Genomic DNA, 18156 nt, shown 5'->3' on the forward strand with positions numbered 1-18156 from the left:
CTCAGATTTTGTTTCTTCTCAAAAGAACATGTCAGATATTTGTGCTTGAAAAGCAAGAGGTATCTTGAATTTATTAACATTATACTGACATTATTATATCACAAAATTATAAATGTCTAAAATGCCAAAGGATGAAGATTATTGGAAAGTATTTTTACATTATATTGTGTGAGATAACAATTTTATTTTCGTGACTATCAGCAATTCTTCCGAGTTTGCTCTAAACAAAAAGGCCAGGTGTGATTTTGCTTATACAAATAGAAATTTTAAAATAAATTTTACTATAAACATACACCTAAATAAGAACCAAGAGAATGTTCAAGGAAGTAAAAATATTTTAACTAGCTTACTGGCAGTAAATAGTAATTTAAAATAAAAGGATAATCCATTCACTGATCTGTAGCCACAGAAAACAAATATAAAAAATAAGCACTTTCATATCTAATTTTCATTCAAGATTGTTAAAAAGTTCACAGCACTGAGATTTAAAATAGACTGTGGGAAGGACACTGTTGTTTTTTTCTTCTTGCCTCCCAGTATCCTTCCCACAGCTTTCTCAAAGAGCTTATCTTTGTTTCCTAGAGAGAATTCTTGTGATATTCTGAGATGTCTTTCATCACAAAAAGCAGACATACTGAAATGAAAAAGAGATTTCTTCTTAGATATACTGATGGCAGAGTATGCTGCATGTCCACACTGCTTTGACTAAAGTAAAAGGATTTGGGACATTCCTACTAGGATTGCAGTCTCCTGCAGTTTCACATTCAAATTGAATGGTTCCATGTCCTGTGATGGTGCACTGATTTTCAGCGCCCACCATGTGCTAAACCCTCTGCCATGGGATATTTTGGAGGTTAACCTATTCTTCATATGTACTCTCGAGTTACCATGATGCTCCTGTTGTAGATGAGGACACTGAAGAAAATGAGCGAGGTAATAGTGCTCCCCTATGGGATGGGCAATGAAACTTAGATGCTGCTGCAGAAAGTGCAAACTAGTCTGAAAACATTAATAATAATGGTTGCTTAAGAAAAGGAGAGAAAACAAATGTAGGTCCTATGACTTATGAAGGGGTGTATGGAGTACAACTGGTAGCCACTTGAACTTAAGAAAAAAGCTCTATGGCTTTTCAGGTGTGAGGATCTTCAAGTCATGTAGAAAATTCATGAGGATGCAAAGAAAGTTCTGTGTTCCCAGGTCTGTGGGTAGAGTCTTTTCCCAAAGAGACTAATAGGCATGACATTGTATCCTACAGACTTCAGGGACTTGGACATTGCTTAGCTTCTCTCCTTTTATAATAGATAAGGAAACAGGCAAAGAGTTTATATAGACTTTCAGTGTCCAGAATTATACTTAATAGAACTGAACAACCATTTTCCTCAAATTGGATTCTTTAAGTACAGCTATCCTCAGCTAAGTTTTCTTGTGGGAGTCATCTATCTGTTTCAGTTTAACAAGTCTTAATAAAACCTAGAATGGTATTCTACACTGCTACCTGAATGCACACAAATTATGGGGAAACCATTCCACTGAGACAATGAAGGATCCTGACCAGGATTCCTTCAAGATGAAAAGGTCACCCGACCTTAGCATGGAAGTAAGCTAACAAGGATTTTCAGGCAAAGTCAAGATTTTTCCAGGAATCAATTCTGAAACTGATTCAACCCTTAATTAGTGCTATACTGCTAAGATGCCAACATTTCACAGCTTAGAATGTGGAAAAGATGGTTTCAATGTGAACATTTTTCAGAATTAGAAACTTTTATTGTAGTTAAATAAAATAGAAATATTAAATGTGTGATTGGCTATCACATAAGCCCCATGAAGTAGTTAATGAGTAACTCCTTTGTATTACATTGATGGTGCTGGGTGCTAGGCATATAGAGAGGACCTAGGCCTCACACGCTAGTCAGGTTGACAGCAAAGCAGAGGAATAACTCACAAGACTCATGATAACCACTATAGTTCCATACAGTATGTTAAAAATTTTGATGGTACAGAGAAGGGTGTCAATCTAAAACCAGGTTTTAATAGATAATTAGCCTTTACCAGATGGAGCAGGATGTTGAGATGGATATGAACTGTGCCTGGTGTTCAAGTTGGGGAAAAGGGTCTACTCACATTTTAGTAAGAGCCTTCAAAATTTTACTCAGTCTCTTTTCTCACTATCATATCAATTGGAAGAATCAATCAATATCTCTCTCTCTCTCTCTCTCTCTCTCTCTCTCTGTCTGGGGGGATACCGGGGATTGAGCTCAGGGCACTGAGCCACTGAGCCCCAGCCCCAGCCCTATTTTGTATTTTATTTAGATACAGGCTCTCACTGAGTTGCTTAGCCCCTCCATTTTTACTGAGGGTGGCTTTGAACTTGTGATCCTCTACTTCAGCTTCCCTAGCCACTGGGATTATAGGCATGCAAACTGTGCCTGGCTGAGAAAATATCTTAAAGATAATATTTCAGTTTGGATGAATAAAATACATGTAGACAAATGACTGAAAAAAAGCCCAATAAAGCTATTTATTTAGTAATTGGAATTAAGAAGCTATCAGTTTCAATTGAAAGACTCAGCATCTGACAAAAATTAGAAAAATGAGCAATATCAAACATGGGGACATAGAAAAGCTAAATCCCTTATACAGTGCTAGTGGGACTGTAGAAGAGTCCAGTATTTCTGGTGAACAATTCTACATTATAAACCAAAACAATTATACTATGCACTATGACCCAGTGATTTGTCTTCCGGGAATCATAACTACAGGAAATTCTCTCTTTAAGCTATCGGATGTCCGTGGGTATATATTGAAGCTTTGTTTTTTGGTGATGGGTGGGCATTGGAGGCTGCCGGCATAGTTACCTGAGGAATGAAATGGATGAAATGGAGCAGCACCCACCAGATTTCTTCGGTGATTGAAAGCATCCATACACATAGAACCGAGTTTATAAACACATGGCTAGTGATAAAGAAAGGAAATGAGATAGATAACACTATGCCATTTAATCTAGTAAAACGCATGGGTATAAAGCAAAAAAATACATAGCATGTAAGGATTCATGTAAATGAAAATGCAGGAGAATACATGCATGTAGCACAAGGAAAATGGAAATGGGGGAAAAAAGGAAGGAAGGAATGGGGGAGGGAAAGAGATTTGGTGAGGAAGGTAAATGAGCAACTTTCTTATTCTTAAGGGGAAAAGAAGTCAACCAATGACTCTTGATGGAATACTACATAATTATATAATTACATATTTTTAAAGAGATAGGAAAAGTCAATGTAGAATTTTCTGTTTCTTGTTTGTCCAAACTTATCTACAATACTCATGAAAATTTACTAGTTTGGACTAGTAAAAAGTTGGTTTATTGCCTTATACTTAAACTCTACCACTCACTGGCTGTGAGTCTGTCTAGTCAGTCACCTACCTTCCCTGGATGTCAGATTCTTCAGCCTAAGACTGAAGCACCTCTGAATAGCTCTATCAGATACCAGCTGTGTCTATCAAAATGGCACAAGGTAAGACATGCTCATAAGTGTCAATCAACTTTGACTTTGAAAAGTGTCAAATTCCTGAATCATGCTTAGATGAAAATTCCCTTAATCATCTAATGTTTGTCCATGCATTTACTATTATTTTTCAAGAATGTATTTATTTCAACTCTTCTTTTAGATAACTGATAGAAAATTAAGAGTTTCCTATAATAAAAGGAAAATTATTCAGGTAGTAAAAATCTCCAAGTCCTCATGTTTACTGGATTCTGAAGAATGTATTACTATTATAGAATGTATGTGATATTTAAAAAAAAAAAAGAAAAAATCATTTATAGGATTTGCTTTGCAGTTCAAAGTTGTTTTAAGCTTTGCATTTATGTTTTGTTAAAAATCTTGCTTTACAATATTGGTTCATCTTATTCCTAGTAAATGATTATTTTGTCATAGCAACCTCTTTTCCAAGGGGGGAGTGTTTTATTTGCTGCCATCTAAAACCATAGCTCTACACCCACTCAGATGGGAGCATAACATTTACAGCAAATGTCACAACAGCTATTATGAAACAATAGGCAGATGAGTCATGTGAGATTGGGGCAAAACAAGTGACATTTCATATGATTTTAGAACATTTAACCTTATTATTAGAATCCTTTTACAAAATCATTTGCATCTACTCATCTACTGGAAAAAAATTTAAAAAATAGCAGAGCAAAGATAGCCACTAATGTTCAACTACAAATAAATCAGCAGCTTGGCTACTGTTAAAATAGCTATCAAATAAATCTACCAAATCTAAAGTAATGATGCTGATATCCATGGAAACACATTTGAACCTGCAGGCCCACAATAATAACAATAAAGTAACTAGATAGGTAAAGACATCTCTGACTGCAGTTAGAAATAGAAACCCCTGAAGTTTAAGCTCCCCAACCAAGTTTACAGATGAGTGAAACAAGTAGCTCCAGCAGTCTTAGATCTGGGACTGACATATGTAAGAAATAGTAGAAATGGAACAGAAGCGGTCAGAGCAGATGGAGACTCACTTTCACATGAGGGCTGCTGGCTTGAAGACAAACAAGCTAATGAGTTTTCCCTACCGGGAGTCAGCACTGATAATAACAACAAAAATGAACTTATTCCTAACTTTAAAATTTACCACCTGCCTTCTGAACACAGATGCCTTTCAACCAAGTTGTTGGTGCAGGCATTACTACCTTTTACTAGATCAGGAATCTGAGAGTCAGTGGAAATTTGGTGACTTGATCACTCATCATGAGTGGTTGGTTTTGCAGTCAGGTTCATACCCAGCCTCTGAATTTCCCCCCTGTGTGCTCTATCTTTTTATCTAAATTAGGCAGGACCTCTGAATTCTAAGATGGAAAAATTTGTTTTCAACTGGGGCTCAAGAATATTAGATATAACCTTACATTTCTATTTCCGACTCAGCAAAAGGGGGTAGAATCCCATTCATTTACAAGGGCTCTGAATGAATGGGTTGGCATGCTTTTCTATTTACAGGTCATGGACTAGGCAATTCATTCAAATGCACACTATAATACTGCCATAAAATAAAACTTGCCTTTGTTGCTTTAGCAAAGATAGCAGAAGAAATCTGCTATCTGTAAATGATGAAGTATGCAACTAAATTCATTAGCATAAAATGATGCAAATAATTTGTACCCCCCAAATTTTCTGTTGCTATGAAATCATTCTTCTATGAATCTTAAAAAACATCTGTAAAAATCATAAGCAATTCTAAATAATGGTTAATCAAGTATAGCTAAAAATATTTTTCTTTCTCTGGTTTAGGTGGAAACATTTAGTGTTACAAAGCTAGGATATTAATTTGCTGACAGTCTGGGTCTGAATTCTGCTGCCTCCTCGTCTATCCAGAATGAATTACACTACAGATCTCTGAAAATGTAATGCAGCAGAAAACCACATGTTAGCCATCAGGGTTGCATTTTTTGTTCTGGGCCACAGAGAGGCTACCCATCAGTGCATAAAGGTCTGCCCACCTGGCCTTTTGGATCATAGTTCAGGCACACAATTAATTCATTATGAGGTAAGTCACTGCTTGCTTTTGAACTAGTCTTTCCAGCTTTGGAGGTGAATGTCCTGTCAATGACCTGAAGAAATACCTCTACCCTTTTAAACTCCATTAAATCACATTTCCTTCTGTTTTGTTTTGTTTTTCTTTTTTTTTAGTGGTGGGGGAGAAGGAAAAGTTTGTAGTGACAGAATATATTGAACAATTAACTGAAAAGCTAAGGTATCTAAACAGATAATTTGGGAGAGCAAAGGGTTTAGGAATATAAAACAGAACCAAACCATATAAGCAAACTCCATGAATTTATATTCTCTTTTATTTGTATATGTGTGTGTGTTGTGTGTGTGTATATATGTGTGTGTGTATGAAGTTCATACACTCTTGGAGATTTAATAGATCATAAAAAGTTTGAAGCAAAGATAAAAATCTATTTCCAATCTTATCACTGTGTATCTCTTGGCTGTTCTTTATGTCCTGTTAAGTACTATATTCTCATATATATGCATTTATGATGATGAAATATATATATCAGCTTCTTTAGTAACTATTAAACCGTATCTCTCCTCTCCTTCTTCTGAAAGGTAATCATCACACTCAATTTTGTGCTCATCACCCTCTTGCCACTTTAAAATAAACTTTTTACTACATATTCCCAAATAATATTATATTGCTAATGAATTAAATCCTAATAAAATATAATCATAGTCTAAGTGGTCTTCTGAAACTTACTAGATTGACAAGAATTATATATAAAAATCATATATGCTACTGAATGTAGTGGGAGTGAGTCTCTTTCAGTTTCCAAGGGCATAAAATCCATACAGGGACCCATGAGAACTTATATCCTTTGGTATTTATGCAGTTACTGAGAATCATATTATTAAAATTGCAACCATACTTTTTAAAAACTATTTGTAATTGATTTTTTTTTATTTTCTTAGAAATTAATTAAAGGATTGCAGAAAACCACCTAATATTGATAATATAAACACATGAAGCAACCCAATAGTTCAATAATCTCACTTATGTCTCTGGGTCACAAAATTTGTGGAATATTTATTCCACCTAGTATGTTTATGAAAAGATACAAAGAGGGGTGACAAGATGACAAGAAACAAGAAATAGATGAAGGAACTAGAGATAATGCAAATGTCTGAATATTATTCTTCAAGTAACTGAAAGATCACCACAAGAAAGAACATCTCCCTTTCCTACTTAAGGCCCTTGAAAAATTGAGGGAAATTTTTGAGATCTGGAATGAAGGACTGTACCTCTAGGGGGATTCACATTTGCCTTTCATAAGCACCTAGGAAACTAGAAATATGTGGCCACTGTAAACCAAATAACAACTAGAGGTTGTGTGATTTGGGGGACATAATACCATACAAGGACAAACTTGTGGTTACAACTCCTCAGTATTTGCCTCCTCCTCTGCCCTGAGCCAAGCCTGATGTGGGGTGAGCCACTCACCAATGTAGCAGAGATACGGGCCTTCTGGGTCCAGGCTTGGAGGAGGGCGGGGACAGGGGTCACCTCTTAAATTATCCTCCTTGGCGACACTAGGCTTTGCTTTCTATCTCTTGACTTTGTGAGGCTCAGGAAACCAAAGCTCAAATTCAAGCACACAAATGTCCTTAAAGTAAACGCAATTTCACTGGCTTCCATCCTCTACGTATCAGGGACAACATCTGGGTTTCTGCCTGAACTTATATTTTAGACTAATAATTTCATAATGTACAATAGTTTATTACAAAGCCATATGTGTGTATTTGTGCATGTGTGATATATGTGAAGTTACAGAACAACTGATTCTTGGCATAATGTCTGAAAGATGGTCAAGATAACTGTTTCTGATGGTCAAGATAACTGTTTAAGGGCTGGGGATGTGGCTCAAGCGGTAGCGCGCTCATCTGGCATGCGTGCGGCCCGGGTTCGATCCTCAGCACCACATACAAACAACGATGTTGTGTCCGCCGATAACTAAAAAATAAATATTGAAAAATTCTCTCTGTCTCTCTCTCTCCCTCTATCACTCTCTCTTTGAAAAAAAAAAAGATAACTGTTTAAAATCAACTGGCTTGTGTCAGGAGACAGTGGAGTAAGTTCCTTTAAAGGCAGACATGTTCTGGTTGAGGCTGGATAATCACATGGCATAAAAGCAATAGGTGCAATCTAAGAATGTGAGATTTCAACAGTTGCTATCAGACCAAAAGTACGATGACTCTATATGACACAAGAAATATGTCACAGTTATGTATAGGGAGTGATCACACCACCTTTCCTTGCCCAGAGGAATGCACAGTGAAGCAGGCATTATAATGACAGAAAAATTAAGACTTTCAGTTAATGGACGGTGACCTCAAAACAGTGAGTTCCATGGGAAAGGCTACTTTCAGACTCCTGGCTTTGCGTGGTCTAATACTTAAACTACAAAAATTCTTGTCAGCTCACATTTACTTTCCTCTTGTCTTGTATCATTAATTACAATAAATAAATAATGTGACTTTAAAGTAATTTCTTTTAACATGTCATCATTAAGGATAGAGTACTGATTTATCTCTATATGTCCATCACCAGGTAAAATGACTGGCATGTAATAGTACTTAATAAGTGTTGGCTCAGTGGAGCTCAGTGCCCCTTGACTACAATAAGTACTTCAATTATTGTTCACTACTCTTTAAGTCAATTGGATAAAACTCACCTAGTTGCTAGTTGTACTTCTGAGAGGATTGTGTGAACTTGTTTTTATTTACTGATGGGTTTAATCCCATCAGAACAACCAATAATCAAACAGAAATAGCAAAATGTACACTTTTGTGTACACACTCAGGATCACTAAGAATGTTTAATTTGAGGATTGTATTTCAGCACTTCCCAAACCCTACTTGTTATCCAAACATCCCAAAGTGTCCCCTCCATAAATAAGATGAAGTTCACTCCATCCCATATAAAACATAAATAATATTTATTTATATCAGTTAATAAATAACTGTTATTTCTCTTATAAACAACTCTTATTTTTCTTATAGGTTTAAAACATATGAAATTACAAAAAATCACTTTGTATGAAGAAGCTAATCAGGGAACCAGTTTGTAAAAGAACCAAAGAAAAGGGTCTTAAAAGGGTCTTACCTCTGCATGAGGAGTAGGGGGCAAAACCGAAGTCTCATTTTCAGTAACACTTCCAGTTGGCCCATTGTTGGGTGAACTGGGACCAGACCCTGGAGAACTGCTACTGACTGAGGATTCTGAAAAACATTGTAAAATATTTATGAACAACATACCAAGATGAACTTTAGTTACTGTGACATATAGCACTAGGCATGATTTTATTTTACTCCTAAGTGAATGACAAGTACTGTTTCACTAAACAAAAGAACTAGGGAAGTTTATGGAATGTTTCTAAAATTTCTATTACTCCCTCTTCCTTCTGTATTCAATGCAAAAACTACAACATAGTATTCAACAATTTCTAGAGAAGTAAAAAGATACAGAAATAATCATAATGAGGAAAAGAAAGAAATCTTCTCTTGCTTTTGTGTTATCTTAAAAAAATAAACAGTGATAGAGATGATGAACTTGCACACATCAGAAAAGCAAGTCATCAACACATGGAACTCAGTGCAGTTCATGCTATGTTTGAAAAAAACACTGCTTAAATGCTAAGCTATAAACTACTCGTCATTGTATATGCTAATACTGTACCTTATCATATAGCGCATGCAAGTCAGAGTTGAATAAAGAAAATACTGTAGTATGTAAAATCTCAACCCTGCATCAATGACCTTATACAACATAATCCTTCACTTTGTACAACTTATTGTCCAGAAGATGAGACGTTGCCTAAATTTAATATGTTAAACTTTAATACCAAAAAAAGAAGCAATTCCTTTGAACAAAACTTAGATAACAACAACAGAGACTATTTATTTGACTAATCTATTTCTTCTTTAGACATAAAATTCATATACATCTCAATTTATGAAGAAACTAATATATTTACTAAACATCTAATTAAAAAATAGAAATTTCCAATTCCTAGAAATCCAGCCGGAGAAATCATCTTATCAGGCCTTGGAAAATTACTAAGTGAGCTCTAATTAATTCCTCATCATCTTAAAATTTGTTTAGTTCAACAATTTTCATTTGCCTCATCCTTACATTGTGTAAACCCAACTCTGCACAAAACAACTAGCCTCATACTTTTCAGAGATTGAAGGCGTCTGATCTGGTTTCCACTAGCATCTTTTCTCTGTCCTACAGTCTTCTTATGCATTTTGTAGATAAACTGTTTCTCCTACAGTGCCTACCTTTTAAGTCCTAGCAATGTGTCTTGTTATTAACCGCTCTCTCACAAATGCCACCAAATATAAAGGCTTTTGACAAATCTGTCCTCATCCTCCTAATCATTTATATAGTAACAGTTTCCACTGCCATGTTCATTATTCCATCTCACATTTCCTCCTCCTCCTCCTATTCCCCCGAATGGACATTCACCTAAGTTTGTGGCCTTATCCCTTTTCTCTTTCCTTTATCAAAGTGACTCAATATGGTGACTTTAAATGTCATTTTTAGGCTGAACATTCTCATGAAAATTTTATTTCTTGCCTTGAATGCTACATAAATTTCAGCCTGAATTCCTACGGAATGCTGGATACTTTCAATCTCCCATGACAATGCATTCTAATATTCAATGTTTCCTGCTTGTCTCTGTATTTTATTATTCCCCTTGACGTCAACATCACTCTATTCTTTACCCTAAAGAGTAGGGTTTGTCCTTTATATTATCTCTCCTCTATGTCTCACTATAATCATTTTACAGTAAGTATTCATTATTCTCTCTTGAATTGTGGCAAAATTATTCCTGAGTCACTACAGAAGTCTCCCAAAACACTCTTTCAAACTCTTGACAGAAGGATCTTACTGAGACAACTTTCACCATGTCCATCTGCTCCAAAGGGGAGCCTACTATCATCTCCTACCATTGCCCTTTCTACACAGTCACATGGAATCACATACTCTCCATAATTAATCTTCTCCCATTTCATGTCTTTTTATCCTCCTTTCTCCCACTCACTTCACTGCAGGCCAATCCCACTTGTAAACTTAAAAGTTTGTCATGTACCATCTGTGGCCCAGACAACAGGCGCTCCCAAGGTCCAGACAGTATTTTCTTGCTTTCCCTCAAATCAACCAATTACTTTCAACCTTCTATTATAAATATTTCTCTACTCAGATATGCACTGCCATTGGTGACAGAATTTTGATCCTGCCAGTTACATATTGTAGCATTTGAACAAGTTATTAGTATTATAAAATGCTTGAACACATCATGCTCACTGCCTTTCTGTTCATATTTTTTGCTTACATTTTGATTAATTTGGTCTTTTTCATCATTGTCTTTTATCTTGATGGCTCTTCTTTTAACAAAGCAAGTGAAAATTAAAACAAAAATTCTTAACTTCCCTTATCTTTCCAGTTATAAGTATGGTTTCCCATGAAAGTCTGATTACCATCTCATTTATGTTTCCATATTTTCAATTTTTCCCCATTTTCTTAAAAAACTATTTCCTTAAAACTTTCTGACTTACTGATTTGAAATTCTACTGTGAAATTTGAAATTCTATTTCTATTTGAAATTCTGTTATTATATTATTTTATTTGATATTCAAACAAAAGTATTTCTTTATGTAGAAATCACTATACTAAGCATTAAAAGTTAAGGCAGCAACTGCTGTAACAGGAGTATACAGCATCACACTGGACAGGAACTGGGAAGAGACAGCATTTACTTTCCCAGTAACACTGAGAAAAGTCTTAGAGAAGGTATGATATTGAAGCAGTGTAGTTCATGAAATGGGGCAAGGGAGAAGAGAAGAGGGGTAGAAAAGGCCCTGCAGGCACAGGTGTCCATGCTGAAAAATTTTTAAAAAACACAGCTTTGGGGAATCAGAGGAACAGAAGGCACTTGAATCTGAAAAAGGAAAATAGCAAGTGGTTTCCACACATCAACTGTAGTGATTTGAAAGGTGGCATGGGTTTAAGAAGAGTATACACTTAAACCCATGAAATGCAGAAGAAAGTGAAGACACAGAGGAAACAGAATGACAGCAATGGCAATTTAACTGCCATCTCACCATGGTGGCTTCTGATAGATGACTGAAAGTATTTACTATTAAGATCCAAATACAGCTCATCCAAATGTGATGAAAACTGGCAGAGAAATGGGAAAGAGGACAGGTGAAGACAGCTGTGTCTTGATAGTTCAGAGCTGCCAAAGGCATTTAGAGTAAGTGCAGCATACCACTTAAAAATATCTAGCAAAGCATCACAAGTGCTGGCTCACAGGCCAGAGATGTGTGCTCACAAATGCACTAATTCCTCTTCAAATACACATGATTTCCTGAAATAATGTATGAAAAGGGGAGTTACTGCCTCAAAAAATTAAGAAAACCTATCATATTTTAAATATAATGAAACTCAAATGAAAAAAAAAATGACCAAGTCAGAGTCCTTATAAATGAGAACTAGCCATGATTCAGACAGGCTTAAAGATAAATTTTAAAGAGGGAAAAATGTGGACAAAAGTTGTAACCAAGAAGAGACTAATAGGAAAATAGAAAAGAATATGGGTATAAATATGAGGATAGATATTAAGATTATAATGTAGAAAAAGATAGCAACATGCACACTTTTCTCTTTTTGGGTTTTTCTGTTAGTGGAAATCTACACTCTCCAATTAGAAAAACCACCTATCTTCATTTACATCAGGCAATTGAGATGTTTATTGTTCTTTTACATTCATTAAAACAGATTCATTCCCCAACCTCCCAATCCCACAAAGGACCTCTATTATGAAAAATGTCTTCAGATTCTTTTTTACTTAACATATTATAATATTTCTTGAAAAAAGCCTGTGATTTCAAACTTAGAATTAAATTAGTTCTAATTAGTGATTACACTGATAATGATAAGCAAACATAAACTTTCATAAAAGTTTTATTTATTGTTCATTTATTTAATATTCTTAATCCCTCAAGGAAAATTTTTTCCCACTGCGATCACCAATACTCTTCTGCCCATCAGAATGCCAACCTATCAGAATTAATAGGAGATAATTATTTTTTTTCTCAAACAGCCTATCATACTGTTAAGTTGCATTTGTATTCTGTACCTAAATATACTTTTCCATCTCCACTTCCACATTCTTTCCATTACCTCCCATACTAGACACTGACATGGCCAAAAGAGAGAAAGAAAATAAGTTTGTTTTCAAAACAAACTAAGGATAATATTCCAGGTAGTTATAGTGACACATACCAGTAATCCTTGCTACTCAAGAGGCTGAGGCAAGAGGATCACAAATTCCAGGCCAGTCTGGGCAACATAGGGAGACCATGTCTCAAAATAAAATGAAAGGGACTGGGAATGTAGCTCAGTGGTAGAGCACTTGGCTAGCGTGCATGAGGCCTTGGGTTTAATTCTCAGTATTGAAAAACAAAACAAACAAAAAAACTGGTCTTGGAGAACTACTACTGATTGACTACACTGGCAAAAGCACAATTTACTTTGAGAGTGGAGAAAAATGGTTGCAGATCACCACTTCTTTCTTGAGGCAACCAGAGGAAAAGACCAGGTATAATGCATGGCTCTAAGAAAGTAATTGATAAACAGTAGTCAATAATACTTTGGCTAGCCTTTTTGGTTCTCGAATCCTTAGGTCTTCTCTCATTTCATACCAGGTCCAACTGGGACTAAGGGGGTTTGTAAGACATCAGGTTGAATTTCCTAACCTGTTCACCCCACTACTAACCAGGCAGCTAAAAAAATATGAACTCTTCCATTTGAGACTAGTGAAAATGACAGTTTCTTCCCCTTCATAAAAAGCAATATATCCCTCTCCTGCCATAAGTCCCAATTCACTAGTAAACACATAAAGTCATTTATGAGTTCTGTAAATTTGTTGAAAAGTCAAGGTCTTGCTGTTCCACATAGTTTAATTTTCCCAGATGCATTTTGTACATTCGTGTCTGAGCATGGGGGAAGTGTTCTTCTTGGACCTCCCTCTGCTTATTTCTGATCAGATTTCATTAAAAGTTATAGTCTCCTGGTTGGCATTCCCAAAATGGACTGCCTGTTTCTGAGAATAAGAAGGTGGCTTTGGTATTCCCTGGGCATGCCTTGATTGACACATAGCTCTGTTTTTTTCATTCATTTCCTGTTTAACACAGTTGGTGAATGCATAGCAAGGTTTACTGAACTATTTGTGAGTTTTCAATAAAATTTCCTTTCAAGAAATATTGCTCCTCACATTAACTTTTAATATGCACCATGCATACTTATTCTAAACTAGTTTTTTAAAATTCCTGCTACCAGCATTTGTTAGTGTATGACTGACCAATCCTCAATTACCTGTCACCTCAAACATTCGCTTCTTGAATGAAGTGACAACATTTCCATCCTTCCGCCTGAGTAAGGGGCTGCTTCTCCTCTCTGCCACTTTCTGTTTTAACCTGGACCGCACCTTCAAGTTGGGCTCAGAGGCTGGGGATTGAGACAAAGAAAATAGATAAAAATTAAAAAATAAAGAGCCATTTGCTCCTGTGTTTAAAGAAAAAGTCTAACCCTTTCCTTGCTCCCTTCTCATTCTCAAATTTAAAAACCCAAGCATGTACATAAGGCATTGACTCTAAAATAATTAAACAGACACATATAGTGATCATTTTTTATAAAACATGTGAAATGTTTTTCTACTTATCTAAACATTAATGTGCAAAGAGAGGAAAAAATCAGTTTTCTACTTAGTTTATCTAGTAGGATTGGGATCGTTCATGGGAAGTTTAATCACTAATCATGTTTGGGTCAGAGTAAGATTTATTATACTTCATTGTCAGGCCTCTTAATTCTCTCAAGGGTGAAACTCAATAACCACAAAAGCAGTAACTTAATGTGATTTTTGAGACTTTGACCTGACTTCTGGTAATAAGAAGACACCTCTGTAGCATATAATTTATGTCTAATTCTGACTCCTGGAATATTTCTTTGTCAGTAGTTTCTAACCTAAAACCCTGGGAAAATATACTCAGTGAAATAACACCACACCAGCCAGAGTCACTGTGAATAAAACTTTCTATGTACTCATTATACCATCATCTAGAAAGGGAGACTGACCAAGTCTCAGAAGTGAAAGTCTGAAATGAGGTTACCCAAAATACATACAAATATTATTCATACTTATGCTACTATTTCTTTGGTTACGTTATTCTAAATAGTGAAGCTACAGTTTTCATTTATTAGGTTTTTAAAATCAAATTTTAGAAGAATGGAAACATTGGATTGGGTCTCTGTAATAGAAGTTGATGATGATGATAGAAAGGGTATTTTTAATGATGATGGTGGTGACAGAAAGGGTATTTCTCATGACAACTAATATTAATATCATGCTTTCTATGTTACAGTACTGTTATTATCAATATTAACTTGTTTGACCCTAAGAACATCCACATGACATAGATATTGTTTATAATATGATAATACTGGTAAAATAAACAAAAAAACCCAACCAAACTACAGAGGATATGTAACTTGCCCAAGGTAAAAGGGTAAAAGTGATCTGTACACAAGGAGACTGGTCTTTTCTAAATATTGAAGATAATGCTCCTCTACCTTTCCTTAAGAATGAACAGTATAAAAATTGTAAGATAATTTTCCAAAGCACCACTATCTGAGCTGGACTTCTTAATTAGTGAAAGAACTTTTTTTTTTTGAAGGAATTTGTACTTTTGCCAGACAAATGATATCAAAAGGGGACCTTACAATCTTTCCCCTTCTTTCACTTTCAGGCTTCAAACACTTATAATTATTTTTTTCTGTTTTTCTTTTTTCCATTATCTTCAGTTTTATACTTGTACCGAAAATTTTTCTATTTGCTTTCTTGGAACTGGCTAAGTGAAATAAGAACTTGAAGTAAAGACTAAGGACAAAAAGGACAGCAAGTTTTTTTTGTTTTGTTTTTGTTTTTAGTATGTATGTGTTGGGTACCTGATTTTATAACTGAAAATATTGAAAATATTGAAAAGATAAAAAAGTGGAGGCCTAAAAAATATTGTAAAAGTAGAAAATAAAGAGGTGGGGAAGAGATCAGGGGCTGAGAACAAGTAGATCAGTGTGATACAGAACTGAAATGTGTCATAGTTCCTTTCATAACTTCTGGGGCTAAAAACCCATTTTACCAATGGGTATAAGAGTGAATCTCAACTACTATCACTAACTTACCCAGGCGTAAAGTAAGAAAATAGGACTGTATTAATTTACTTAGTTTTGTTTCCATGTACACATTTATTTTAAAATTCATTTAAGTGTACAAGTGTACCCTTTTCCCCACATCCCCGCCAACACTTGTTGTTGTTTGACTTCATAATGACTGGAGTGAGATGGTATCTTAGGGTGGTTTTGATTTGCATTTCTCTGATTGCTAGAGATGGTGAGCATTTTTTCATGTACTTGTTGATTGATTGTATGTCCTCCTCTGAGAAGTGTCTGTTGAGGTCCTTGGCCCATTTGTTAATTGGGTTATTTGTTATCTTATTGTTTAATTTTTTGAGTTCTTTGTACATTCTGGATATTAGGGCTCTATCGGAGGTGTGGGGGGTAAAGATTTGTTCCCAGGATGTAGGCTCTCTATTTACCTCTTTTATTGTTTCTCTTGCTGAGAAAAAACTTTTTAGTTTAATTAAGTCCCATTTGTTTATTCTTGTTGTTAACTCTTGGGCTATGGGTGTCCTATTGAGGAATTTGGAGCCTGACCCCACAATTTGTAGATCGTAGCCAACTTTTTCTTCTATCAGACGCAGTGTCTCTGATTTGATACCTAGCTCCCTGATCCATTTTGAGTTAATTTTTGTGGATGGCGAGAGAAAGGGATTCAATCCTGGGAAAGCTGGGAATGGAACCACCATTTGACCCAGCTATCGCACTTCTCGGACTATTCCCTGAGGACCTTAAAAGAGCGCACTATAGCGATACGGCTGCATCAATGATTATAGCGGCACAATTCACAATAGCTAGACTGTGGAACCAACCTAGATGCCCTTCAATTGATGAATGGATAAAAAAAATGTGGCATCTATACACAATGGAGTATTATGCAGCACTAAGAAATGACAAAATCATAGAATTTGCGGGGAAATAGATGGCATTAGAGCAGATTATGCTAAGCGAAGCTAGCCAAGCCCTAAAAAACAAATGCCAAATGTCTGCTTTGATATAAAGAGAAAAACTAAGAACAGAACAGGAAGAAAGAGCATGAGGAAAAGACTACAGTAAACAAAGACGAATGGGGGGAGAGAAACGGAGAGAGAAGGGAAAGCATATGGAAATGGTAGGAGACCTTCAAGGATACATAAAATTATAAGAGGTTATGAGGGGCAAGGGGGAGGGAAAAAAAAAAAGGGAGAGAATTGAGCAACAGCAGGGGAGGTAGAGAGGGAAGATGGGAGGGGAGGGGAGGGGAGGGGGGATAGTAGGGGATAGGAAAGGTAGCAGAATACAACAGTCACTAATATGCCATTATGTAAAAATGCGAATATGTAACAGATGTGATTCTGCAATCTGTATTTGGGGTGAAAATGGGAGTTCAAAGCACAATTTGAGTCTAATGTATGAAAGATGATATATCATGAACTATGTAATGCGATAAATAATCAATAAAAAAAAATAAAAAATAAAATAAAATAAAATTCATTTAAAATATCAATCTTAACTCTAAAAAAGCTGCAAAAAAAATTTCTTAGAAGAAAAATGAGGTACTAGGAGTCTCTCGGTCCTAACTACATTGACATCCTCTCTGCAGCTCTGCCTGTAACCCTGGGACCCAAATCACAGACTCTTAGACTTAGATATAGACAGAAATTTATGATGAAACCTAATAGATTAAATGCTACAAACTCGCTGTCCAGAGAGAGTCAGTTGCAGTGGGTGGAATAGCAAAGACAGTGCATCTTCAGGGAGCAGATGTGGGGTTGAGTCTGCACCTCATCCCTTCCCAGCTAGGGGATTCTCAGTGAGACTCCAGTACTTCCTGAGCCTGATTATTCATTTGTGAAATAAAAACTAATATTCTCCCCACTTTCACCAAGATATAGTCACCCAGTCAGAACCTGAGAAGAACTAAGATCTAGCTGAATGCGAAAGGAAAGAAAAAGCGTATGGAATTTATTTTATTAGCAGTACTGGTGATGGTTACCCAGCTAGGAATGGCTGAGCCAGGACTGAATGCCAAATCTCCTGATTCTCAGTCTTGTCTTCCTTTTCCTAACACACTGCACCAGCTGGGACTCGGTGTCCGCAGTCAAGACACAAAACTGATAACAGCTTGGAAAAACAGCAAATATCATTTAAACATTCAACAAGAAGCCTAGAATTTCACAGACCCTTCATAAATAAATGATTTTCAAGTTTTGGAAGATAGCTTTTACTCCCATATCTATTTGAGGAAGAGCTGAACATATTAGCTCTTCAGGAAGCAAACTCCAGAATAGGAATAAGGACTGCATTCTAGTCTTGCATCTACCATCTAAAAAAAAAAAACAAAAAAACAATGACCTTGAAAAATTCATAGAC

General features: G+C 35.8%; 1 protein-coding gene across 10 annotated transcripts in view; it reads right to left on the minus strand.

The window, feature by feature from the left end:
- HDAC9 (histone deacetylase 9) overlaps positions 1-18156 on the minus strand; it is an 890491-nt gene that overhangs the window by 349247 nt on the left and 523088 nt on the right. For 8 of the 10 annotated variants that reach the window (XM_081283850.1, XM_081283851.1, XM_081283848.1 and 5 more), the window contains 2 exons: positions 13948-14079; positions 8668-8783 (listed from right to left, as the gene is read on the minus strand). In XM_081283850.1, coding sequence (XP_081139976.1) covers positions 8668-8783; positions 13948-14079 — 248 coding nt within the window. The remainder of the gene's footprint in view (positions 1-8667; positions 8784-13947; positions 14080-18156) is intronic. The other 2 variants (XM_081283849.1, XM_081283857.1) reach the window with 1 other exon arrangement.

Source organism: Spermophilus citellus, assembly GCF_964194105.1.
Source record: "Spermophilus citellus genome assembly, chromosome: 3".
NCBI lineage: Eukaryota > Metazoa > Chordata > Mammalia > Rodentia > Sciuridae > Spermophilus > Spermophilus citellus.